The sequence below is a fragment of the Marmota flaviventris genome, chromosome 6 (assembly GCF_047511675.1).
Source record: "Marmota flaviventris isolate mMarFla1 chromosome 6, mMarFla1.hap1, whole genome shotgun sequence".
Lineage (NCBI taxonomy): Eukaryota > Metazoa > Chordata > Mammalia > Rodentia > Sciuridae > Marmota > Marmota flaviventris.
In genome coordinates this window covers 157449541-157474810 of record NC_092503.1, presented here as the reverse complement: position 1 = coordinate 157474810, position 25270 = coordinate 157449541, and the positions used below count along the sequence as shown (strand labels likewise).

General features: G+C 48.2%; 1 protein-coding gene, 1 non-coding gene and 1 pseudogene across 2 annotated transcripts; 1 reads left to right on the top strand and 2 right to left on the bottom strand.

Annotated features, from left to right (window-relative positions):
- Positions 1-1131: 1131 nt before the first annotated feature.
- LOC114102606 (lymphoid-specific helicase pseudogene) lies at positions 1132-2471 on the top strand (annotated as a pseudogene).
- A 1175-nt stretch (positions 2472-3646) lies between these two features.
- On the bottom strand, positions 3647-3729 carry Trnal-cag (transfer RNA leucine (anticodon CAG)). The gene has a single exon. It is a non-coding gene; the product is annotated as a tRNA-Leu (tRNA).
- Positions 3730-11952: 8223 nt separating this feature from the next.
- Positions 11953-17367, bottom strand: LOC114102768 (butyrophilin subfamily 1 member A1-like). The gene is made up of 7 exons (XM_027948290.2): positions 17289-17367; positions 16724-17071; positions 14675-14956; positions 13723-13872; positions 13195-13215; positions 13086-13112; positions 11953-12702 (listed from the first exon to the last, which is right to left on the bottom strand). The coding sequence occupies exons 1-7, from the start codon at positions 17365-17367 to the stop codon at positions 12029-12031; spliced, it is 1581 nt and encodes a 526-aa protein (XP_027804091.2). The 3' UTR covers positions 11953-12028.
- Between the last annotated feature and the right edge of the window lie 7903 nt (positions 17368-25270).

Below are 25270 nucleotides of genomic sequence, written 5' to 3'. Positions count from 1 at the left end.
ACAGCCCTTTTTATTTTTAGATAGGGTCTCACTAACTTGCTTAGGACCTGCTAGGATGCTGAGGCTGCTCTCAAATTTGCAATCATCCTGCTTTGGCCTCCTGGTTAAATTTCCTTTGGAAAAGGGAAGAGTGAAGAGAAATTCCAGTCCCTTGAGGTTTTTGATTAATTGGGGCTTTGCAATAAGTTCAAAATAGGAACAATGAATATGCATGTTTGTAATTGTAGCTATTAATGTTCAAGATGAGCAAGTTGGATGTCAGAAATTTGAATTTGGGGGATATTTCTGGAGACTTCACTAAATATGAGCTGCATATTTAAAGCATGCCCCTTGGGTCCTGTTCCTGATAGCTATCAGAAAAGGCACATACTTCCAGGGGCAGGATCCTATATACTTATTTGGCGGAAAGCTGCTCTCCCTTTAATAGACGGTTAGAAATCCTGCTACAAAGTTGTTTTTCTTTTTGTTTCAGATAAGGCTCCTTGGAGAAACTCATGAGGACTAAACTCTATGCTCAGGAATGTTCCCCCTCCCCTTCTTTCATGTGGGCTTACGATCTTGAACTGAGTTTGCCCACCTTTTTGTGAGGCAAACCTCTATATGAGACGAGGAATCTTACCTATATGAATATCTAGAGGTTTCCCCAATGAAAGTCCCTCACTTTCTTTGTGCGGAGAAAGCACTACTTTGCAAATTATCTCGAACCCTCTACTTACTTGCTGCAAATAATACGCCCCTCCAAGCTTTTATCTCCTTTTTGGCTTATGGGCTTTTCACTCATGGCTCTTGGCCATATTCTGAAATTGGTGTAAAATTAGTGGATTGTCAAACTCTTTTGACTTGCAATTTGTTCCTGCCATATCTCAAATTCTTGCACAGCTTGGTAATGGAATGCGTAGGAAGATGTGCTCTATAGTGGCTACACCTGAGACCCAACCTGTGAGCCATCCCCGGGGGGCAGGCCAACTCACAGCTGACCTCTATGCAGCAATTAAAAGCACTTGTCTGGACTTGGGCTAGATGTGCACAGGACATGGTTCAAAATCACGGCGCCAAAGGAATGAAGTAAAATAGAATGACATCTATAATACATTGTGAATTATGAAGATTAAAAATGCATGTATCCTCTAATCTGGCTCTCCGATTGCAGAAGTTTGGTCATTGCTAAACTTTTTGTTGCCAGATGTATTTGATGGCTTGACAAGCTTTGAGTCTTCGTTTGACATCACTAATCTTTCTGAAACCGCTGAAGACATTACAACCAAAGAAAGAGAACAGAATGTATTGCATATGCTGCACCAGATTCTCACCCCTTTCTTATTAAGACTAAAATTTGATGTTGCTCTTGAAGTTCCTCTTAAACAAGAAGTAATTGTTTATGCACCGCTTTTGAAGAAACAAGAAGTCTTTTACACAGCAATGGTGAATCGTACAATTGGGAATATGTTTGGAGCCAGTGAGAAAGAAACAGTTGAGCTAAGTCCTACTAGATGACCCAAATGGCAAATTAGAAAATCAATAAATTACAGCACGATAGATAATTTTCCTAATGAATTGGAAAAACTGACCAGTCAAATGCAGCCAGAGGTGGACAAAGAAAGAAGCGTGGGGAAGTGAATATCCCTATAGAATCTAAAGTTAATCTGAAGCTGCAGAATATAGTAATCATCCATATCTGACTGAATATCCTATAGACCCTCTTACACAAGAGTTTAAGATTGATGAAGAATTAGTAACAAATTCTGGGAAATTCTTAATGGTGAATAGAATGTGCCAGAACTAAAAAAAAAAAAAAAAAAGTCACAAGGTGCTGCTTTTTTCATAAATGACAAGAATGTTGGACATTTGGATGGATTACTGCCAACTTAGAAATTTCAACTTTAGCAGGTTGATGGGTCCATGTCTTATTCTGAGAGAGGGGAAAATTTGCACAATTTCAACACAGGTCCAGATGTGGTTAGCTTCTTGGTGAGTACACCAGCTGGTGGCCTGGACATTAATCTGACTGCAGCAGGTACAGTTATCATTTATGATAGTGATTGGAAACCCCAGTCTGATCTTCAGGCCCAGGATCGATGTCATAGAATTGGTTAGACAAAGCCAGTTGTTGTATACCGATTTTTACAGCAAATACTATTGATCAGAAAATTGTGGAAAGAGCAGCTGCTAAAAGAAAACTGGAAAAGTTGATCTTTCACAAAAAACATTTTAAAGGTAGTCAATCTGAATTAAATCAATCTAAGAACTTCTTAGATCCCAAGGAATTAAAGGAGTTATTAAAATCTAGAGATTATGAAAGGGAAGTCAAAGGATCAAGAGAAAAGATCATTAGTGATAAAGATCTTGAGTTGTTGTTAGATCCAAGTGATCTCATTAATCAAATGAAGGTCTCAGGACCGATTAAAGAGAAGACAGGGATGTTCAAGATACTAAAAAATTCTGAAGATTCCAGTCCTAAATGTTGTAAATGAAAGCTAAAGAATGACTTTTCAAAGTTCTTGTTTACAGCTAGTAATTTACTTATTGGTTAGGAAATTCAAATTGTCTACTATTTTTCTTCATTATATCATTTTACATAATGTAACTAGCATCATTGCATAGTTAATAGATAATAATTTTCTGAGTCTTTCTAAGAGGGAAATGCATATTAAGTTTAAATTTTCAGTTAATATTTGAGACTGGTTAGTACTCTTGAGTGTGGTCTGATGTGTACTCAACCATTGCCAGATTTATTGATTCTTCCTGTGAAGTTTAGTAAACATCTCTTTACCCCCTTTCTTTTAGCAACATGGTTCATAGGTTTCGGGTACTTCAGTTATGGAGTAGGCTTTGATGGGGGCGGGGGGATTATTCTTTCTGTTCTTTAAGTAACAAATTGTTTGATTTTAGAGTCTATAAGTAGTTGGTCAAATAAATGTTCATTATAAGAAATAAAAAAAAAGTGCTCGTATCCAAACCAATTAATACATCTTCTGCAAAAGCTTTGGAAGGAAAGCGATGGCTTTTCCAGTGATCACTCATCGGCCTGGGGAAGTGGGGTGGTGTTAGAGTCTGTAAACAAGTCAAAATAACAATGTTAGAGTCTGTAAACAAGTCAAAATAACACCTGGCATTTTGCCAGGGGAATGTTAAAGTTCCTAAACAAGTCTGGATGGTGCCTGGCAAAATGCCAGAGGGAGTGGTTTGAGAAGTAACAAAAGCGAGCCATTAAGTGTGAAGATTCCTGATTGGTTGACTGATGTATCTAGTTTATGCTAATTAGATAAGCTGTGTGGAATGTATAAATACTGCTCCTGTCCTGCAATAAAGGGCTCCCACTCCTGCTGTATCAACGTACACAAGTTGTTCGTCACCCCCGGTTATTTTGCTGCGGCCAGCCGGACTGCGGCAGGGTGGGTGGGGGGTGAGACCCAGAGAGGAAGCTGTAAATAAAGCAAAAGGGCCCCAGGACCGCAGTGATGGTTATAGGCCTGGAACTGAAGAGGAGAGACTAAGGGGAACAAAGATGAGATTAAAAGTAGTTGTCGAGCTCTCTTCCAAGCTCAGGGTACTTTAATTCCAGAGTTTGAATAGTTAAGAACAAAGAAACAAACGGGAAAAAAGATTGTAATTCTTTTTTAAGTAGAACAAGTAGGAAAAAGGCGACTGTCAGGAGTGGGATTCGAACCCACGCCTCCAGGGGAGACTGCGACCTGAACGCAGCGCCTTAGACCGCTCGGCCATCCTGACGTTGCTGCAGCGGCTCCTCACTATTTACTTCTGTCTCGGCTGAAACGTACTCAATCCGAAAACTCACTTTTTCTCTTTTTCTTAAAACTCTGTAATGCTTCCATTAAAAGCAAAACCGCTATTTCCCAGGCCGACCTGAACCGGGCCGGCGCTGCCGAATCGCCCCGGTGCCGCCCGGTACCGCCGCAGGTGGAAGCGCGGCTCGCCGCCCCCGCGGTGCCCGCCGGGCGAGGGTCACAGGACGAGGCTGCTTCTCCCGCTGAGAGTGCGGCCGCGGATCCCGCGCTTCCGGGTGTGGACGTTTAAAAGTTTAAAATGCAAACCCAACGCCGCAGAAACGGAGGGCAGTTCTGTGCATCCTGAGCCCGGGCAGGGGGCGCCCGCCACCAGCGCCCACCGCCGCAGGCTCCTAAACACCGTGGGGTCGGCGGCGACCTGCTTCCAGCGCGGTCCGCGTCGGCGGTCAGGACGGCGAGGGTGGAAGGTCGCTGACCGCTGGCCCGGGAGCTGCGCTCCAGCTTCAGACAGCAGGAGATCCACTCACCCGGGGCCGCAGGGGCTTGGCAACCTTCCAGAGTCCCTGCGAGTCCCGACGACGGAACGCCACGCTCAGTCCCTGAAATTACGCTCGAGTTTCTAGGGGGCTGCTTAGATGCCAATCCTCAGGCCACCCCCCTACCCACCTACCCAACTGACGTTTTGCCCTCTGCGTGGCCCTGAGGCTTGCTGGCTTGAAAACCAGTGACTTACAGCACAGCGCTAATCACGGAGATGTCACACTGTCACTGACTAACGGGACGTGAGAGGCCAGCTGCTCCCAGGTCGGGCGTCCTGTGATCCCCTAGGACGGCGGCTTTCCCCTGAAGAGGTTTGAAACACCCGCCTTCCCCACCCTAGATCCATCAAATCGAATATCCCGGGATCACACCTGGCATTTGCATTTCCTAGGGCCCCACACTCCCTCCAGGTGACTGGGATCCAGGTTAGAGGTCATTGCTTTAGGGGTTAGCTTTAGGGAAAGTCTGACTATTTCTCTTAAGAATGAAGGTGAATTCACATTGAAAATAGTATCCAAGCCCACAGTATGCGGGGCTCCAGTCCGAAATATGTGTAAAATAGGGAGCAGAGCAGTCAAAACAGTTTACAATGGACGTGCAAAACGAGTGTGTGCAGGCACCCACCTGAGGCGTCAGACCGTGAAACCTGGAGATGATCAGAGATGACCACAGCCAAAGGAAGGTCTTCCCTGGAGCCTGAAGAGGCAGAGAGAGGATGGCAATAGTCCCCAGAGAGTGTTCAAATCAGATCGTTGGAGTGGAGTGACCATATGGGAAGAGCTTGTGAGCACTTTGTGAAAATAGACACTCATCTCAAGGATGTAGTAACCTTTCTGGGTTCCAGGCATCCAGCAACACTTAATGTCATCATGGGGTAAAGAATGAACCGAGGTAATTTTAAGAGTTAAAAAAAAAAAGTGAAATCTCCAAAAGAGGAAGAAATGGCAGCGTAATGGTTAATTTGAATTGTCAACTCGATTGGATTAAGAGATGCTGAGGATTAAGAGGTTTTTGGCCTGTCTATGAGGGTGTGTCTAGGAATGATTGGCATGTGCGACAGCCAACTGAAATGGAGACCCCCCTAAGTGTGGGCAGCACTGTGCAATAGGATGATGGCTTGAATGGAATAAAGTTGTAGGAACAAGGAAGCAGCAGCAGATACAAACTCCATTATTGAACAGGTTCTTGATTGCTACTGCCACCGTCAGAGGATATCAGACTCTCAATTCTTTTACTCTCCAAGGCGGATTCTCCAGAAGCCTTTGATCTTGAACTAGGGTAGCACCGTGTATTTCTCTTGTCTGGGGCTTCAGCCTCTTGGACGGCCCAGCTACTGGTTCTTCCCGCTCTCCAGCCTGCAGACGGCCATTGTGGACTATCCAGCTTCTGGCCGCATAAACCAACCTAATAAGTCCCCCTTTCATAATTACACTTCCTGCTGATTCTGTCCTCTGGAGAACCCTGCCTAATACAGGCAGCTTCATGAAAAGATTCATTGACCTGGAGGTACTCTACCTTTCCCTTTTGTATTCAGGAAGTTGTTTTGCATGAATGGACCCACCACATGGTAATGAGAGAGAAAGAATCGGAATTTGAGATACATGAGAATGAATATATATTCATTCGCACATATATTTACATACACATATGTATATATATACAGTTTTTTAATGAAGAAGCATTATGGCTAAAATATGGAGGGATTTGCCTTCAGAAAGACCCATGTGTAAACCTCTGCCTCTTACTGTGTGACATTGACCAAGTTAATCTCTTTGAACTCCAGGTGCTGCATTTGTAAAAATGTAGGCTATTTTTTAGGTAAATGGGATAGTATATACCAAGTCCTTAATCCTATGCTTGGAAACCCTAATGATAGTTACTATTTTCGCTGAGATCTTCTACCCCAAGTAAATGCTAAACATTTTGAAGCACACTTCTCTGTCCTCAAACTTCAAAATGCCCATGAATCACCTGGGGATGTAGTTTAAATAGGTTTTCTGACTCAGGAGACCTGGGGTGGGGCTCAAGAGTCTAGCAGGCAGGCCCAGAGCCAACATGAATAGCAATACCCTGAAGTGCTGTCTGCGTCAGCCAGCCGCACTTCTATTGTTGCTCAGTTCCCACATCTGACTCCCTCAGAGGCTTTTGGGACAAGATCAGTTACTCTCATGAAGCAGGAAAACTTGGCAAAGGGTCATAAGCATTCCAGTCAATAAGAAACACTGTTTTAAACAGATGCATCCAAACGGACCAGCCGGGCCATTCTCAATCTCTCACCAGGGCACCGAATCACTGGGGATGCACTAGTTAGAATACGGCTCCAGATATATTTAAGAAAGTTTCAAAATAACTGTGGCTTGAGTGAGGCAAAAAGAAACATATTTCTCTTATGGAAATACCAAGAAGACTCTGCTGGTGAAACTGTCAGGGGCCATCTCAGTGTTGGCCTGTTGTTAACATGGCCATATCTAAGAGGAGTCCACAGGACAAGCCCAGAATGCACAGAAGGGAGCCCAGGTGTCTGCCTTTGAAGGCACGACCCTGAGGCAGCCTGGCTCTCTTGCCTTTCACATTCCACTCACCAGCGCACGGTCTGTGGACACATCTATATGCTAGGGTGGTGGGGACATGTTGGTTGTATTCCCAATGACCATGCTTCCATCCAAAATCTGGGAGACCTCGCCATAGGGGAAAAGGCAAGAACAAACTTGAGTGACATCTACCTCTTTATCACATGGCATAAAAATAAGGACCCCCAATCTTAAAAGGAGGCATCAAACTGGGCCAGTCTGCCTTTCAGTTTCTGTGTGCATGTCACTCATCTTCCACCAATTCACATGGCCTTCTTAAATCTCCTTCTGTATCTCGTGTAGCTACCACATCTACACCAGGAAGCATTCACACTGCTCTGAAATTCATTCCCCAATAGGCAATTAAGGTCCATTGAAATTTAGAAGAGGGTTTTTTGTTTGTTTGTTTGTTTTGGTACCTGGGATTTAACTCAGGAGTGCTTAATTATGGAGCCACATCCCCAGCCCTTTTTATTTTTTATTATGAGACAGGGTCTCTAAGTTGCTTAGGGCCTTGCTAAGTTTCTGAGGCTGGCCTCAAACCTGCTATCCTCCTGCTTTAGTCTTCCGAATCCCTGGCATTACAGGCAGGCACCACTGTGCCTGGCTTAGATTTTTTTTAAAGGAGGATAAATCCAAATCTTGGCAATGTTCATATTCACGTGATGATATTTGGGGGTATTTTTAATTTTAAAATAAATTTTCGTGTGTTTTCAGGAAAACACATAATTTACATTGTTAGATGACAAAATGAGGGGAGGAGGGAGTGAAGCTGGAGGTGGGCTGGCAACTGTGCTCAGGAGGGCGACTGGAGGAGGCCGATGTGCTGCATGGGAACAGAAGAGACTGAGCTGAGCTGTGCCCGGGGCCAGGAGGAACTGCTGTTGGCCAGGGAGAGGGAGGTCCTAAGTCCTTTCTCTCTTGAACTGAAGTCTGGGCTCAGTTCACTCACAGAGACTGTTACACGGAGGGAGACACCTGCCCCAACATGACGTCAGAGCTGGCACCTGGTCGTGTGAAATGAAGTCAGTTATCATTTTAGTGTATTTCACTCTTAGCCTGATCTTTAGTGGTGCGATGAACAACTGTTTCTGTTTTAAAAGGAAAATCAAATCTTGGAATCCTTTGGTCAGTTACCTGTGGAGGTGGAAGAGGGCTCTGGGTGCTGCTGAATCCTAGTATCACTGACAGCCTCATGGGACTAAGGCCCACACTGGTGAGGACCATTCCCCGCTTCAGAAGACTGGGAGGTAGGGTCACAGCTGTGAGACTGGTCATCTTCCTGTTCCTGTCCAGAGCAGCAATTCTGACAGATGTGCCCCTGAAGAGGAGAGACTGGCAGGTCTCAGCTTATCGCACAAGTTCTTCCTGAGGGGGAGGCACACAGAAAGGCTGGGAGTGCATCACGGGGACCAAGGACATGGTGTCCCCTAAGAATCCACCACCAGCTCAGTCCTGGGCCCTGGGGACATTTTCCTTGAACATCTGGGGGAAAGGGAAGGAAAAGGAGTCGGAGATTGATTAAAATCCAAGATCCTTTTCTTTTTTTTATCTCAGAGGGGGGTTCCTGTGGCAGCCTGGTCTATTCTGGGTAAGATATATATATTTAGTATAGTATATATACTATAGTATATATGTAATATATATGTAATATATATATATATATATATACATATATATATATATACACACAAATATAGTGTGTGTGTATATGTATATATTTGGTTGTAGTTGGACATAATACCTTTATTTTACGTGGTGCTGAGGATCAAACCCAGTGCCTCACACATGCCAGGCAAGTGCCCTACCGCTGAGCCACAACCCGAGCTCCTACTCTGGGTAAGTTTTACAGATACATTTTAGAATGTCATTACTTATTAAACCAGCAGTGCAATTGCTTGAGTTTCCTAAGTATTTAAAAGACATTTGGACTATGTTTTTCTCTGAATTTAAAAGTTCAAGTTCAACATGAATGAATGCTTTTAAAACAGAGAGGAATGTTCTCCTGGGAGGAGAACCGTGTGGGGCAAGCGGCTGAAGTAGTGTTTGAGTATGGGACCAACAAAGGAGAACTCTGGGTGCTCCAGGTCTGGGATGGATGGAGGGAGGAGCCTGCCATGGTTTGAACTTGACCCTTAGTGACCCTTAAGGTCCACAAAGCTGTATTTCTGGGAGGCAGTGCTGAGGATGGAGCCCAGGGCCACATACATGGTAGACAAGCACTCTGCCTCTAAGCCACATTCCCTAGTCCCCAAGTCATGTGTTAATGGAATTCGAGAGGAGATCAGGACATAAAAAGTCTGCCCTTATGAGTGGATTAATGCATTCAGGGATTAATGGATTGATCGGCCCTCATGGGGAGTGATTTTGCTAAAAAATCAAGCTCTGCCTCACCCTCATTTAATACAGCATGTCGCCCTCACCAGATACTGGAGCCATGCTTTGGGACTTCCCAGGCTCCAGAACCAACAGCCACGTAAACTGCTATTCTTTATAAGTTGCCTGGTCTCAGGTATTTATTATAGTAGCAGAAAATGGACTCAAAGCCAAGCGTGGTGGCACACGCCTGTAATCCCAGCAGCTTGGCGAGAGGATCAAGAGTTCAAAGCCAGCCTCAGCAACAGCAAAGTGTTAGGCAACTTGGGGAGACCCTGTCTCTAAATTTAAAAAATACAAAAAAAAAAAAAAAAAGACTGGGGATGTGGCTCAGTGATTGCGTGCCCCAGAGTTTAATTCCTAACCCCCAGTCCCAAAAAGAAAATGGACTCAAGCAGAGCCCATTTTTTTCTGGTTCCCCAGGTGCAGACCCTGGTGGAGGTCGAAGGAATCATGGAATCAGAGGAATCAAGTTCCTCTGCTTCTCGGGTCCCTTGCTGGGCCTGAGAGTCTCCTGAGCCAATGCGTACTGCCTTGGCTATGTGTCCAAGGAGGTTCCTGGAGGCGCAGAGCCTGCACTAACTTAATCTGTCCTCTGTGCCCTGCAGGACCCTCAGTGCAGTTTGTCTTGCACAGCGACAGTAAGGAACACCTGCCTTTGGATGCTGGCCTGGCTGGCACATACTGTGTGACTTAGCCAAATCACTTCATTCCTTCTGTCTTAGTGTCCTCACCTCTCAAAGGAGGGATTGGAGTAAACATCGACAGTCTCTTCCAATCCTAAACTTCGATTGTATTTTCCTCTTGAACAATTCCCAGAGCAAAACTTCTGTGGTCTCCAGGTTTATAAGCCCAGGTAGATTGTTTTAAAAATAATCTAGTCATACATGCATGGAAATGTGATTATGTATATATTATTCCTCGGTGTTTACTCCCAAATTAGCAGGAGAATGTCAAAGCCAGGACGAAAACAAATGGAGTGGGGCCGGGAAAGTGACAAGGTGGGTAAAGGGGTAGATCAGGTTGCATTTAGCTTGAAGTTCAGTGAGTGTGGTGAAATTCTGTCTGGTTTTCAGAATTTCTACCTGAGCGACAATGACTGGTTCTTGGGCATGGTCCTCATTGAAGTTCACAGGTATTGAAAATTTAGAAAAGCTGGGTTTTAGATTAACCATGAGAAATGGAATGTGGTGCAAATGGAATGAGATGATTTCCCACATTTGGTGAACCTTCAGAGATTCACATCTGCCCCTTTGGGCAGCAGGCTGGGTGAGTGACATTCAGATCAGAGCCTCTGTTCCTAGTCCTCCCTGGGGCAGGGAAGAAGGTGAGCATCTCCTGGAACCACCAGGGCTTCACACGTGGAGCCTCCCTGGGGCAACAGTTTCCACAGATCATCATGCTTTTAAAAAAATAATAATAATAATAACAAGGCACAAGCCATAAAAATTTCCCAAGCATTCTTCCTCTCTGGAAAATGCTGATTTACTTGGAGAGGTGGCTTCCCTCCTCAGCATCAGGGCCAGTTACCCTTATGGTAGTAGAAGTGGAGCCACCACCCGAACAGGGACAGGAGGAGGAAGCACTGGGCACTGTGGCTTTTGTAGGCAGTTGGACCCTCAGGGAGCAGCCCCCGCCCGCTGCTGTCCTGGGATCACATACAATGGCTCTGCTCTGGCCAGCTGCATCCCCACCCAGGTTTCTTTCCTGTTTGGTTTCACTCTCAGTAATTGTGATAAAGAAAGGTACATTCAGAGGCTGCCTTCAGCAATTACACAGACTTCTTTATTAGACAAGGACCCTGGGCAACGCTCAGGCTGGGAGCTAGAGACAGATGGAAATGGGAGGAGGCACCTGGACACAACTGCAGGCCTTTGGCAAGACAAGCCACTGGCAGGAGCCTGCTCAGGGGACCAGGAGCAGGCGTGGTTATCCCAGCTGCACTGAGCACCACGGTGCAGCTTTCAGGGCACCCCCAGGACAGGCAGCCTGTGGGAACTGGCACAGCTGGAAATGGGTGGTGACTGACGCTGACCAAAGGCGTGTGTGGGGCTTGGACACAGGTGAGGACTGACGGGGCACAAGGCTGAAAAGTGTCTATCATGTGGCGATGTCATGGAAGAAGGGTCTACATCAAAAAGAAGAGCATGGGAAACCTGTGCAGTCAACAGGGTGAGTCTGGTCTGACCCCAGGCAAGGGCCAATCAGGAGGGTGCCCAGAGAGGAGCAGGGCCAGAGGCTATGCACAGGCCTGAGTTTGGTCCACCAGTTAGTTCTCTCCTGTCACACCTTCTGTCCAACCCCTCACCCCTGCTCCTCTCAACTCCTCCCCTTCCTCCTTTCCCACAGCTCCACCCCCATAAAAGTAGGTCCTCTATCCTGTAGGGTGGAGCTTGAAAGGTGAGAAACAGACCTGCAAATCCAGGGGCAGGGACAGTACTGGCCTCATTTCCTTCCACCATCATGTCCCCTCCAACCTTCTTTATGGATGTTAGCCTAAGATCTTTCTTTCCCGAACCCCCTGTGCTTTCTTCTTGCTTAAAACCCGTTCCTCTATTCTGGACGCCAAGTGTTTCTGCCACACCCCCGGGGGACCTGTCCCTCCCTGAGCTGTCCTCCCCACGGGTTCTGGTCTCCAGCGATAGGAGAGCACTGGAGCAGCGTAGGAGTCAGCTCCTCAGCCCCCAGTCCTGGTGCCGAAACAGACCGCGAAGGCCCTGCTCCCTGCTCCCACCAAAGGGCTGCCGGGGTGGAGGAGGGGCTGGAGCTCAGGAAGGTGGCTGAGCGGGCCGTTCCTTAAGGTGCCCCTCGGCTGGGCTGGGAAGAGATGAGTTTAGAACGGAGAGTGTCTGTGTCCCCAGAGGCAGAGTCCTGCCCCACACGGGACAGTGGGATGTCCTTGGAAAGGTTCTGGGCTTCAGGGATGACTGTGACCCCCTCAGGCCCTTCAGACACTGGGCAGATGGTCAGGGGCTTTTTCCCGCAGGACCACAGGCAAAAGAAGGGCCTGAGGGGGCCAGAGAAGGAGATGCCAGGGAAGGTGTAGATGTGCGACCCGTCAGTCATGTTGTAGAAGGAGATGTCTCCCGATTCGTAGTCCAGGAAAATCCCAACCCGGCGAGGGGGGCCTGCTAATGGGAGAGGGGTCCGAAGAGGGGTGAGGGCCCAGTATCCATTCCCATAGAGCTCCACAGCCCAGAACCCGTTGTCAGGGGTCATGGGGTCAAACCCCTTCTTCATCACGTTCTCCCTGCACACGCCGATGGCCCAGTCGGTCCTGTCCCCCACCTCCACCTCCCAGTAATGCCGCCCCTCGGTGAAGGCCTCTCGGCCCAGCACACACGGCCACGAGTCAAATCTCTCTGGATTCTCAGGCAGCTTCTGGCGTGAATCCTCCAGTCGAACAGATTTTGCATCTTCGTACAGAAAAAGGTGAGGGTGGGCTGTGTCTGGATCCAGAGTCACATCAACTAGAGACAGAGAGTGTGACCGTCAGTGGCAGTCAGTCACAGGACCTGTCCTCCCTTCTCCAAAGAAACAGCAGTGGGATAACCTGGTGGTCTCCTGTGCAGGTCTGGAGACCTGTCTGGCCTCCCAGGTGCCTGCTCCCTCTGATCAGCAGCCACAGTATGGTTAAGAGCTGACTGTCCCCAAGGAGACACTGTAGGAAGGGACTGGCATCCTAGCCATCTTCCAGGGTTCTGCTAGGGGCTCAAGGAAAGTGTCACGGCCATGTGCCATTGAGGTCCCCTTCCTAGCCTCCTCACTAAGTGAATGTTAATGTTCTCAAGTCCACGTCTCACAGGACCCTGAATTCCTGGAGTGGGACCTGGAGAAGTCCTGAGTCACTGACCTGCATGCAATGCCGCCTTTTTCCAATCTGCAAAGAAAGAGAGACTATCAGCAACTGGTTTTGAACAAGAGCGAGAAAACTGGATGAAATCACAAGAGGCAGAACTTACTGAGCTCTTCCAGGAGTTTCTCTGGAAAACAAACAAAAGCACCTCAGTGGCTTTTTATAATGGACTTGAGGGAGGGGATGGGACTGGTACAGGGGACCCATAAAGAAGGAACTGTTTAACTTACAACCGACTACCTGACTACTGAAATACCACCGGCAACCCTACAACAGGGCTTTGTTCTGTTTTGTTTTCTGAGAAGTAATCAGGAAGTTCCTACAGGCTTGAGATCAGATCTTCCATGATAAGATCCTTACTGGGAAACTGAGTTAGAGGTGGGGTTGGGCAGAGGAAGGGTGGTAAGTAAATTCAGGTCCCAAATGCCAGTTGGAACGGTTTGACTCTGCCTGTGACCCAAACTTCTCTTCATTGTAGGTATCTATGACTTCAGAAGCCTTAACATTTCTTCTGACTTTGGGAATTCTAGAATCGAGGGTCTTCCTGTTGGAAGTTGTCCTAATGGGTGGGCGTGGACCCAACCTTCCTCTGAAGCACCCCTGGCGAGCAGCCCATTTAGGATCTAGGACTTGCCTGTAGAGCTGGATTTGCTCCTCCTCTCTCTGGGTCTCTCCTGGTACAGTCTCCAGATGAAAAATATGGATCCAGTGGTGAGCAGCCCTAAGACCACAAGGATGGCCGCCACAGACACCATCCAGGGAGTCAGCCTGGGGGAGATGGGAGCTGAAACAAAGTCCCCAGAGGAACATTGGCTGAAAGCAGAGCAGGTCCCACTCGTCTCCTGATGCCAGATGGAGGCGGAAGAGGAGACAGAGTGGGTCCCCTCTATCTCTGCCATGGCACAAACAACCCCTCCAACGCCTCTCTAAGCTTTTCAGGAAGTTTTGATCTTGGGCAAGAGAGAGCAGAGAAGGAGAAGAAGAACCGAGTCATTTGGGGTCAGGACATGTGGGCTAAAGGATTGTATGGACCAAGCTGTGTTATTATAGAATTCCTACTTCACTGTCAATGCAGAGGGGGAGTCAAGGGGATGCGGGAGGTAAATAAGGAAGGAGAAGGGTCACTTCTGTGTGTGACAGAGTGAGACTCATTGGCTGAAAAGTAAGAAAGCGTTCCTGCCTGGGGCAGAGCTGGCATCCAGGGACTAGTGGCAGGTTGTGCTTCTGAGGCCCCTGGAAGCCTTGAGGAGCCCTGGACGGGAGGGCAAGGATGGAAAGGGTGAGACCAGAAAAGCAGTCTCCTTATTTACTCAAGGCGAGAATAAGGAAGGCCGCAGGCACGGAGTTTCTCCATCTCAAGTAGATCTCCCAAAATGGAAAGCCTGAGACTACATGAAAGATAGGTAGAATTTGTGACTTCTGAATTTTTATCCTTCTGAAGAGGCTGGTGGGGCTCCTTCGAGTCAATGGGCAAACACTCAGATGGGAAAGTGGGCAGCTCCACCAGGAAGTCACATCGGGGCAGGTGCCAGGTCAGGGAGCCCCGAGGCTGTGTCCACACAGGAGTCAGCACTGGTTCTACTCACCTGGAATGGAAATCCCTACTTCCTTCTCCTGGCCAAGAAGGAGGTTCCGGATGCAGCAGGACACACTGTCCATGGAGCTGTCCCTGAGGGTCACTGAGGCTGCCACAGTGAACAGGCCTTCCTCGTCAGGACTCCTGGACTCTGACGTGGTCGGGAACTCCTCTCCCTTGGCAGATCTCCACTGCACCTGGGGCTCTGGGTACCACCCCACGGAGGTGCACTCCAGCCGGACCTCGCCACTCTCCTGAACTTCCATGGTGATGTGAGGCTCGGAGCCCAGAGCTGAGGAGGGAGAAGCTGGCTTAATCTCTCAGTGGTGCCTTCTGCAGACTCACAATTCCAGTTTGAGAAAGAGAGAAAGAGGCCAAGTGGATTGGGAGTTCCTCTCCACATTTCACTACACCAGGAGACTGAGGTGTCAGTGAAAGGAATTTCATTCACCTTATCAGAGGAGGGTATCTTATTGGCATCTAGTTTGTGAAGTGTGAGCAGGAAGGAGCTCAATGGGCAGACCTGGGGGAGCTTTTCAGCCAGCAGGAACTGCCCCACAGGGAGCTTGGGCCTGGACTGGGAGCTCCAGATCTGCAAAAGAGCTCCTTGGTTAGCAGTATTACAAGAAGGGTCTGGGAAGAGAGAACTAGCACTGGAATATTTAAAGATGGATGAAAGTGGTGTTCTGCAGGAGAAAGGAGGCTCACAGTTGACTGTGGATCAAAGCTTAAGCTTCTTTACCCATGATGCTGATTCAGGAATTTTCTTAAATTGCTCCAACCTCACCTTTCCCCACAAAATTATGCCTTAACAAAAACCAACATAAAGCTGTTTTTCCTACCTCTCTAGATTAATTCTTAAAAAAAAAAAAAAATTCCACAGGGTACAGAAAAAAACAGAGCTCCAAAGAAGTAACTTGAAATACATGTCCATGACTGTCTATATTCTGAATTTGTGTGTTTAGTAAGAATGTGTATTTTTGTCTTGAAAGGGACTACCACTAGTATCAGATCCTCACAGATATCTGACCCTTATAAAAGATAACAACAGTTTTATGGCATCAAATATGTGGGCTTTTATCACCATCCTTAAACTTTAAGATAGTCTTCCCTAAAAATGAAATGAGAGCTGGGTGTGGTGGCTCAAGCCTGTAATCCCATGGACTGGGGAGCCTGAGGCAGGAGGATTGCAAGTTCAAGGCCAGTCTGAACAAATAAAAATTTGAAAAGGGCTGGGGATGTGTTTAAGTGGCTTAGTGTCCCCAGTACAAAAAAAAAAAAAAAGAGTTATACATGATACATATGAGAATATATTTGTGTATTACGCATTTAGATTAGTTCAAGACATGGTCATAATATCTTACGAGGATATCCTAATTTTGCTCTTATAATTGACAAAGCAGTTTTTCATGTGTTGTCTAATTTCATTTCATTCTTGCAAAATCATGTGGAATAAATGCTTCCTCAGTTTTACAGTAAACCAGGAAGATTTCCTTGATGCAATCACCACTGGTGAGTGGAAAGTCAGACCTCAGTGCTTACTGTCCTCCAGAAAGCTAACCACTCTCCTTGGTATTTCACCCAGAATTTGGGCTTGAAGAAAAAAAAAAGAAAGAAAGAAACTTCTGCAGATATATGAAGAGTGTTAGCAAAAGGCCATGCTCGAGGATCTTAGGAAACCAGTCCTTGGAGACTAATCCACAAAGCAGCCTCAAGTATATGGGATGCTCACTGCAGCCTTAGATAATGATGAAAAATAGACACATCTTCAAAATCTGATTCTGGGAGCTGGTCGAGTAACGACGGTGTCCTCAGATGACAGAATGCTATGGCCATTACACCCTAGGTGCTTAGCCTGTCGCTGACGGAGGGGGCAGCAGGCGGCTGAATACAGGGGAGGGCATTCCGCTTGCTGTCCCCTACAGCTCATGCCCGGCCCCCCCCAGGCCTGCCGACCCCGCACCTGGAAGGAACCGCGTGGTTCCGAAGTAACCCGCTCCGCTCGTAGGGAAACAGGCTCACCACGGGGGACCCGGGCCGTCACCCCGCTGCCTCTCACCTGCCACTCGGAGGTGCACTATGGCCTCGTCGTAGCTGGCGTTGTCCCTGAAAAAGCAGCGGTACTCGCCCTCGTCCGAGGCGCGGACGCCCCAGATCCGCAGGGCCGCGCGCCCCGCGGCGATGTCGTCGCGCCGCAGCGCCACCCTGCCGCGGTACTCTGGCATCAGCTCCTGCTCCCGCTCCTGCGGCGCCTGGTACAGGAACACGGCGGGCGACGGCGTCCGTCGGAACCACCGCAGCTCCATGTGCTCGGCGCTCACGTTTGGGGAGAGGTGACAGGGCAGCTCGGCGTCTGCTCCCACCATGGCCAGGATGGGCTCCGGGGGCCCCATCACTTCAAAGTGAGCTGTCAAAGCGAGCGGAGTCAGAGCGATGAGACTGGGGCGACGCAGCCCAGGCTGCTGTTGAAGGTCAGGGGCCCTGCAGCGCCCCCATGCCCTCGACAAGCTGAGCAGGTCCATCCAGCCCGCTGGACATGGCTTGGGAGAACCAAATGGTGTCATGTACATGTACTGGGACGTTTCAACCCTGCAGGACACAGAGCGAGGAGCAGGGAGACCTACCTGAATCCAGCTTGGGCAGCTGCAGGAGCACGAGGGTGAGCAGACACCCGGGGAGGCGGGATTTCCGGACCACGGCCATCGCTGACCTTTCTGCGGCTGCAGGGTGCTGATGCACTCATCCAGGAGCTTCGGCCTGGAGAAGAATGTTCAGGAAAAAACTGTGGGTGGGCAGACCCTGTGCTCCACAGCCCCCCACAAACCAAGGCTGGAGAGGTCGCAGCTGAAGCCCGCGGTGCCTCCTCTCGCCATCAGCACCTGCCTGCACACCTCCCTAAGCTTGGTCAAGCACCGCAGGGACAACAGTCTGGGTCCTGTGGTCCCCAAACTCACCTCGTATTAAGAAGGGACTTGTGATTCATAGAGCCCTTCAATAAGTTGAGTATAAAGGAACAAATCTTGGAACCACTGCATTAAGGAGAAAAGTCTTCTTCACAATACGACAATTTGCTATTTGCTTTTAGAAATGATGATACAGATAAAGCCATGGAGACAAAGGAAATGGAATGGAGAACAAAGAAAAAGATGGGAGGAGATGGAGCAAGAAAGGGGTGATTCTTGAGGTGCCGAAGGCCTACGGCCAGGGACAGAGGAAGGAGCAGGAGGGAGAGAACTGTGCCCTCCCGGGCTCACACCAGGGGACACCTACCAACCCAATGATCCTGGAGGACAAGGCACAGGGAGCCACTGCTGCCAACTGAAGAAGCTGGTCATGGCCCCAGGTGCAAAAGTTAAAAGCCCTCGGCAGAAGGAAGGGGGCGGGCCCTCAGGAAGCCTGCTGCCAGCTGGCCTGCTGAATTTGCTTTGGAAAAAAAGGGTTTCCAGAGAGAGGGGAGCCATGGATCTGCCGCCTTTCCCTCAGAGAGCCGGATAGACATTGTTGAGTTGGACTCAATAAAGCGGGTGGAAGAAAAAGGAAGAGGGCCAAGGAAACATGAACAGAGACGTGAGACCTTCTCCAGCTAATCCTCCTCCTATGCCTAGTGGATTGTGTCCCCTGGCTGCTGGAGGCCTTCAGAGCACCTGAGAGTAAGCAGGCCAAGGGTTTAGCACACTATCCGGGCTCAACACAAGGCAAACTGCTACCCTGTTATTATTCTGTGAGTTGATAAGTGAAGGGCAGAGGCCAAGGTGCTTGGCAGCCCTCTCCTTCCTGGGTGCCCACTGAACCCACTGGGCGGGTGGCACAACCCTGGGAGCCAACCTTGACGGTAGGCAGAAAGGTGCCAGCTGGGGAGGGGTCACTCAGTCCCCAGCTCAAAGTCACCTCCTGCCAAGGGTTCCCGGAAACGATTTATGAGGCCAGCAAGCCCTTATTTTGGGCTAAACCTATTAATGTTATGGAAACATTGAAAAATATAGAAAAATGTTTTTATAAAGTGAAAATCACCCTCAATCCACAAACTAAAGATAGCTTCATGTTGGTGTATTTCCTTCCAGTATTTATTGTGTCCTTATAGAGATGGTAAAAATAATCAAAAAGGTTTTCTGCACAATTTGAAACATCATTAATAGTTGCATGATTGTCAAGATTGTTCTTTTTCTCCCATTAAAACAGTGTACTTTATACATAAGGCTTTGCTCACAGTGTTGTTAACTTCCTGATAAACCACCTGGTAAATTTCCAGAAATAGAGCCACTGGGTCACACAGTGTGGGTCTGTTGCCTAAAACCCTTCTAAAATGTGGAGCCGTCATATCACACTTCAACAGAGTGTCCTCGCCTGATCCCTGCCAGCGTCAAGGGCAGTTATCCCAGAGTCCCAACATGGGGATGGGCAATTTTATCAGATCATTATTTTGTTATGCTATGCCTTCATATGTAGTGAGGCTGGTCATTTTTCATGTGTTAACTTACCATTAAATATTTCCCAGAAATGAGCTTTTCAGGCCAGTTGCCCAGTATTTTAAAGACTGGTCTTGGTGCTGTTTCTTACCAATCTGTGTAAACTGTTGAGAAATTAAAGATTACAACTCTGTATTTTGTTTATGATAGAAGTCCTTCCCAGTTTCATTGTTTGCCTTTTATTAGGGTTATGATTCAGACAAAAGGTGATTTCTTCAGTTTACCCACCACACTTCTAGGAGAATGAGGGTCCCAAACACAAATCTGTGTCACTTTTTGCTTGAAAATCCGGCACATATGAATGTCAATCAGAAAGGAAGTGCTCTTCTTATTCACATTTAGGGGAAATGGATATCATCATAAAATATTTGGGGTCTTTAAATCTGAATTCATGCATGTATTATCAATTTTGGTCAATTTATGTTTAAGAATAATTTGTATGCTGGGTGTGGTGGTGCACACCTGTAACCCTAGACAGTTGGAGGGATTATAGTCAGGAGGCTGAGGCAGGAGGATCACAAGTTTGATGCCAATCTCAGCAACTTAGCAAGGGCATAAGCAACTTAGGAAGACCCTGTCTCAAAATAAAAATAAAAAGGTCTGGAGGTGTGACTCAGTGGTTAAGTATACCTTGGTTCAATTCTGGTACCAAAAAAAAAAAAAAGACCAAATCCAAAACAAAACAATAAAACTCTCTGTTTCCCTTGACCAGCAGAATCACAGTCCCTTGAGGGGCTCAGGATATAGCTCGTTGTAGAGTGCTTGCCTTATGCACAAGGCCCCAGTCCCCAGCACCACACACACACACACACACACACACACACAAGCCTCTGGGACAGGACTCCCCTGTGCTTCTCCTTTGTTAGCAAAGCAATAAAACTTTTTCCTTTTTCTCAAAACCTTGTTCTCATTACTGAATTGGTGTCAGGGACAAGGACCAAGCTTTCTGTGACATTTCTGTACCCTGTGTTGGATTATGATTTTGTTGTCTCATACCATAGTGATGCATCACAACTTTAGTTCAGTTTTCCCAAGACTGTGCTTATGTGGCTGTGACTTTTTCCACATGTTTATCGGTGCACTCTACCTGCACATGTTCCTACAGGCACACAGTAGAGCAATGTGCTTGGGCCAATACCACTCCCCGGGGTTTCTCCTTGCCCTCACCTCCTCCTGTCCCCTTGTCCCTTCGCTCTGCTGCTCTCCCTCCAATTTTCTGGGGACACCCTCCAACACCTTTCATTCCCTTTTCCCTCTGTATGTGGCTATAATTTACAAAGCCAAGGATCATGGACAACTGCATTTATTTTCATTTACTGCCTCTTGTGTTTTTTAGTGGGAGAGTGTGGGGGAATTAAATAGGTCATTTTTTCTTTATTTGTATTTATTCTCATCACAGATTTTTCTCAGCCCTCAAACAGCCTCCTAATACGCTCTCCATTGTCCAACATAAGATAATCATCAGTGCCCCTGTGGCAGCCACCCGTGAAGCTACTTGAGTGGTCTTTTAGTGGGTACCAAGCCATGGGGGACTTAGGTCCTTCCTTGGGAAGGATCCGGGCTTTCAGACTGCCCACGGTGTGGCATCTCTGCCCTCGCCCTACTAGTGGGACAGCTCTCCTAGCTCCACAGTTTGGCATAACCCATTGGGAACTGAACAGCTCTTATTTGGCAAAGAACAGTCCATGAAAAACCTTTGATGTTCCCCAAAATAAATAAGGCAAGCGTGGGCTCCATCCCTCTCTCTGCAGTGGGAGCTGATCCCTCGGGTCAAAGAGCCCTCCCCGCTCACTGTTTGTTTCACTGTTTTGTCTTTTGGCTTTTATTCCACAGCCAGCCTACTCCAGGAAGAGGATCCCCCAATTCCACCGCCTGCCTGATGGGGGACGTGGGCGGGACGTCCCTCCTCCCAGAGCAGCATTTGAGTCTTATTTCAATCAGATTCTGAGTTAGTGGTTCCAGGGACCTGGATGGTCCCTGCTGGACCACAGTCTGCAGCAGTTTTCCATTCCTCTTGTTTGTGCTGGGGACTGACCCCAGGGCTTGGGCACACCAAGCACTGGCTCTCCTGTGAGCAACGCTCCAGCCCTCGGCAGCTTTCTGTCTTGCTCCTTATTCAGAAGCCTCAGGTGAAGAGGTGGCTGCAGGCTCTGCTCTGGGCAGGAGGCCTCTGAGCAGTGGCTCTGGCCCAGGGGCTTGTTTTGCATGGGGCCAAGTGGGGCCTAGAGGGAGGACTGGAGTGAATGGGCACCAGGTACACTAGGCATTTGTGGCCTGTGGTGAGCTTTGGGGTTTGAGGCCCTTTCTTGAGGGCAAATGCAATTGACATCATCATCATCATCATCATCATCATCAGAGAGGATGTAATGACATTTTGACACTATGATACTGAAGTCATCCCCCGACACACACCAAGCCCATGTTAGGTTACGCACTTGGTGGTCAGTGGACTGTGCATGTGGAAAGGTGGGTGGGAAGGTGAGGGTGGTGGAAGAGGGGCAGGTGGGGATGAGGAGAGGTCCAACGCCCCTGGGCAGCAGGAGGCTGAGAGCTGAGTCATATTTCTGGAAACACTTTTGAAATGGAGAGTTCCTAGAGCACCAGGAGGGGAGGCGGGAGACTTAGGGGAGCATGAAGTGAGGTTGGTGAGCAAGGTGGAAACGGGGGCACTCTGGGAGGAAGAGGGCGGTGGCCACCACTCGGAGTTCTGCCCAGGATTTACCCACTGGGGCCCCTCAGCTACCTTCTGTCCCTGTTTGTCGACACTTTTCTCTCTTCCTGTGACTTGTGAAACCCATCCAAGCTGGGGTGCCTTCTCCCTCTGGAGGACAGGCTCCAGGTAATGAGGACAGGCAGGATCTGGGCATTTGAGAAGGAGCCTGCAAACTCCTTATGGGCCGACAGGACGCTGCCTCCTCCTCATCACAGCTGCCACTGCGTTTCCGTGGCCTGTCTGTCGTCGTTTGGCTTCCCCTAAAAGTAGGCCCTGAGACAAAGATTCGGGTGCAATTAACTGGGGGGAGGGTGATCACCCAGAACACTGTGAGGAACTGAAGGAATGGGCTGAGAAACTGCTGTGTCTCCATTTTTGAGAAATCAGCCTCTACCTCAGAGCAAAGCCTGTCCAAGAAAGGGCATGGAAAAACCCACAGAGCACTCCTAAGCACATTCCCACCTGCTGAGTTGTTTATCTACAAATAACAGGAGAGATCTGCTGCGCCAGGTGTCCCTGACTCAGTCAGGCTAGGTGGGGACCCATAGCAACCCCCTAGCAGCCACCAATCAGCATGAGACAGGGAAATACCTGGGATGCCAGATGACCCCCCAGTAGTTTATGGTGGTGGATAACGTGTTGGGAAACCATGTAGTTCAGCAGTACTCCCCTCGTGGCCTAAACCAATCAGTTCAAAGGAACCCCCCTCTTGTACTAACCAATCACCCCTACCCAACTTGTTCCCGCCAGTGAAGGTGCTAATCAATGTTAAGAGTTGTTGTTTGACTTTCCCACGGAGTGGAATGATTTGCTGTGTGATGTAGTGACGCATAGAGTATCCCCCCGAAACCTATAAAATCTCACTGAACAAAGGACGGGACTCACTCCCTGGGACCACTGCTAGGGAATGGTTGTGAGTCCAGGCTGGAGCTTGCAATAAAGACTCTTTTGTGATTGCATCGGATTTGGCTCCTGGAGGTCTATTGGGGTCCCACGAATCTGGCATTACAGGGTCAGGGAAGAGCCCAGTAAAGGGCGTGGGCACACTTGGGCTAGTATCATGGGCTCCGTTTTGCTGGAGATCCCAAGTGACTGGGTGGGACTAGTAAACCCCCAAGTCAGAATTGTCATGGAGGGGGAAGAGAACTGAAATCTCGCCACTCACTGGGGACATTCTAGAGGTGCAGGGAGCCATCAGTGCATGGGAATGGCCTGCAGGGAAGGAGAGAGAGGAGACAGAGAGAGGAGGCTGAGGAATGTGAGAGAGTGAGAAGACACCTCTGTCTACAGAAATGGGACAAAGGCTGGGAACTGTACAGTGTCTCAGAAGGACTCTCACTGGTCTCAGATACCAGCTCCAGGCCTGTTCCCTTGCTGTCCACCCAAACACATTCCCTCCCTCCAAATTATCAGCCACAGTATGCCCTCAGGCCACTTGAGGAAACAGAAATGTCTCTTCCAAGAGAACTGCTGTGTCCCCAGGAAGAGGTTGAAACAATTAGCATGGTCCCTTTTCTTTGGGTGCTCCTCAAGGTTGGAAAAGCTATCAAAGGCTTCTCACTTTCACGTGTCCTGGGGCTCAGAACCCTTGGGAGTGTGAAGAAGAGGTAGCCTTCGCACAACTGCAGAGGCTTCCTAAAATGCTTATTGCTTATGATAATTGGGAGAAGAGCTCCAACTTCCAATGAATGAAACTGAACTAATAATGGTTTGTGTTACGATGTGGGAAGGAAGATGGCTGTGTTCATAAAACATACAATGAAGCAACTGTTCCCTTCTGTGAATAGCTGATTGTCAAAAAAATAATCAAAAAATCATGAACATGCTTTTTGTTTCAGTTTTTTTTTTCTTCTTTTTCTTAGAACGCTGCAGGAAGTTCCTTTTGGCTTCAGATTCTAAAAGATTTTGCTATACCTGGGAAATGGAAGTCCAGGGCCAACTTTGAGGCAGGTAGTGTGAGTGCCCGCAGGCTGGCAGTGGGGTTCTGACTGCTGCCCCACCAGGTGGGCTCTGGGAGTCCTGGGAGCTGCATGAATCCCACACCCTGTGGAGGGGTCCTCAGAACTGGAAGCAGGAGTCTGACTCTGAGAGAACAGGGAAGAATTTATTATAAGAGGAAGGCTTGTAGCCGGCGATTCAGGGGATAGTTAAGGAAGCAAGGGCTTTGCTCTGCATGAATGCTGTCAAGAACTAGGGGGAGTTCTAGGACTCGGTGTTCCAGTGCTTTTTATTAGGAAGCAGGAGGAGCAGCTGGGCACAGCGTTGCCCTTTGTAATCCCGCTACTCAGGAGGTGGAGGCAGGAGGATCCCGTGTTCAAGGTCAGCCTGGGCAACAGGTTTTTATTTGAGCCTTTCTCAGAATAAAAGGTGTGTGTGGATGGGGTAGCTCAGTGATAGAGCACCCAGGGTTCAACCCATAGTACAAGAAAAAAAAAAAACAAGCAAAAACCCCCCATAATTAACAGAAAGATGTGGCGGTGGGGGGGAAGGGAAAAACTGGAGGAAGCCAGAAGAGTAGCTGGTGGGGCCGCAGCTGCTCTGGCTGGCTGAGGGCCGGGGTGGTCACTGCAGGGGTTACAGGTGGTCTGTCCCCTCTGTCAGTCACAGAACAGTCTTTGTGCTTGGTGGTGTGTGAAGCCATGTAGGTGGAAAGTGGGGAACTCCAGTTCCACTGAGTGACTGGCCAGGGCTGCCTTCCCTTCTCCAGCACAGCCTGAGCTGCCTTTCAGACCCACAGGCGTGTGTGTGTGTGTGTGTGTGTGCTGCTGGGGACTGAGCCGGGGCCTCACATGTGTGAGCATGTGCTCCATCACCCAGCTCCACCACCAGCCCCTATTTATTCCCTTTATTGTCCCTTTCAATTCTGAAAGAGCTAAAATTACATTTCTAGACTATGGACTTTTAGATTTAGATGAATTTTATTGGAAGCCAGCATGAAGGGATTATAAAATCATTATAATCCAAGCACCTGCTGAAACAGGGTTCGTTTGATGCTTTGACTATATCCCTTGCGGCTTTGAATCTTACATGTTTTGTTTGCTTTTTCCCAACCTTCTTCTCCCTGATCTTCTCCTTCCTGATCTCTCCTCCCTAATTTGATTTTCTCTGAATCATCTCTATAAAAGCCCCCTGTTCCTGCTGATGGGCAGAATCATAGCCTTTGGGGCAAAGCAATAAACAGTCTTTTTCCTTTTTTTCTCCAAACTGTGTCCTTGATATTTGACTGGTTCTGGGGACAAGGACTGAGCTTTTGGCAACATTGCCTTAAGTTTAAATGTCCATGAGATCAGCTTCACAGGAGTTGACCAGCCCCTGCAGCTGAAGAGCTCTGTGGACAAGGGATTCCCTTAAGACTGGGTTTCAGGTAGACGGGAACACAGGAGATGGCCCTTCCTTGCATGTTCTGTCCCCCAGGCGCTGTCAGTTT

Bases quoted from the DNA above. Each gene is read 5' to 3' on its own strand.
- LOC114102768 (XM_027948290.2), bottom strand. From the start codon at position 17,367: ATGGCCGTGGTCCGGAAATCCCGCCTCCCCGGGTGTCTGCTCACCCTC. The intron at 13,216-13,722 runs GCAAGTCCTAGA...TTTGTTTTCCAG, and splicing joins GAGCAAATCCAGCTCTACAG to AGAAACTCCTGGAAGAGCTC. The intron at 12,703-13,085 runs GTCAGTGACTCA...CTCTGTCTCTAG, and splicing joins AAAGGCGGCATTGCATGCAG to TTGATGTGACTCTGGATCCA.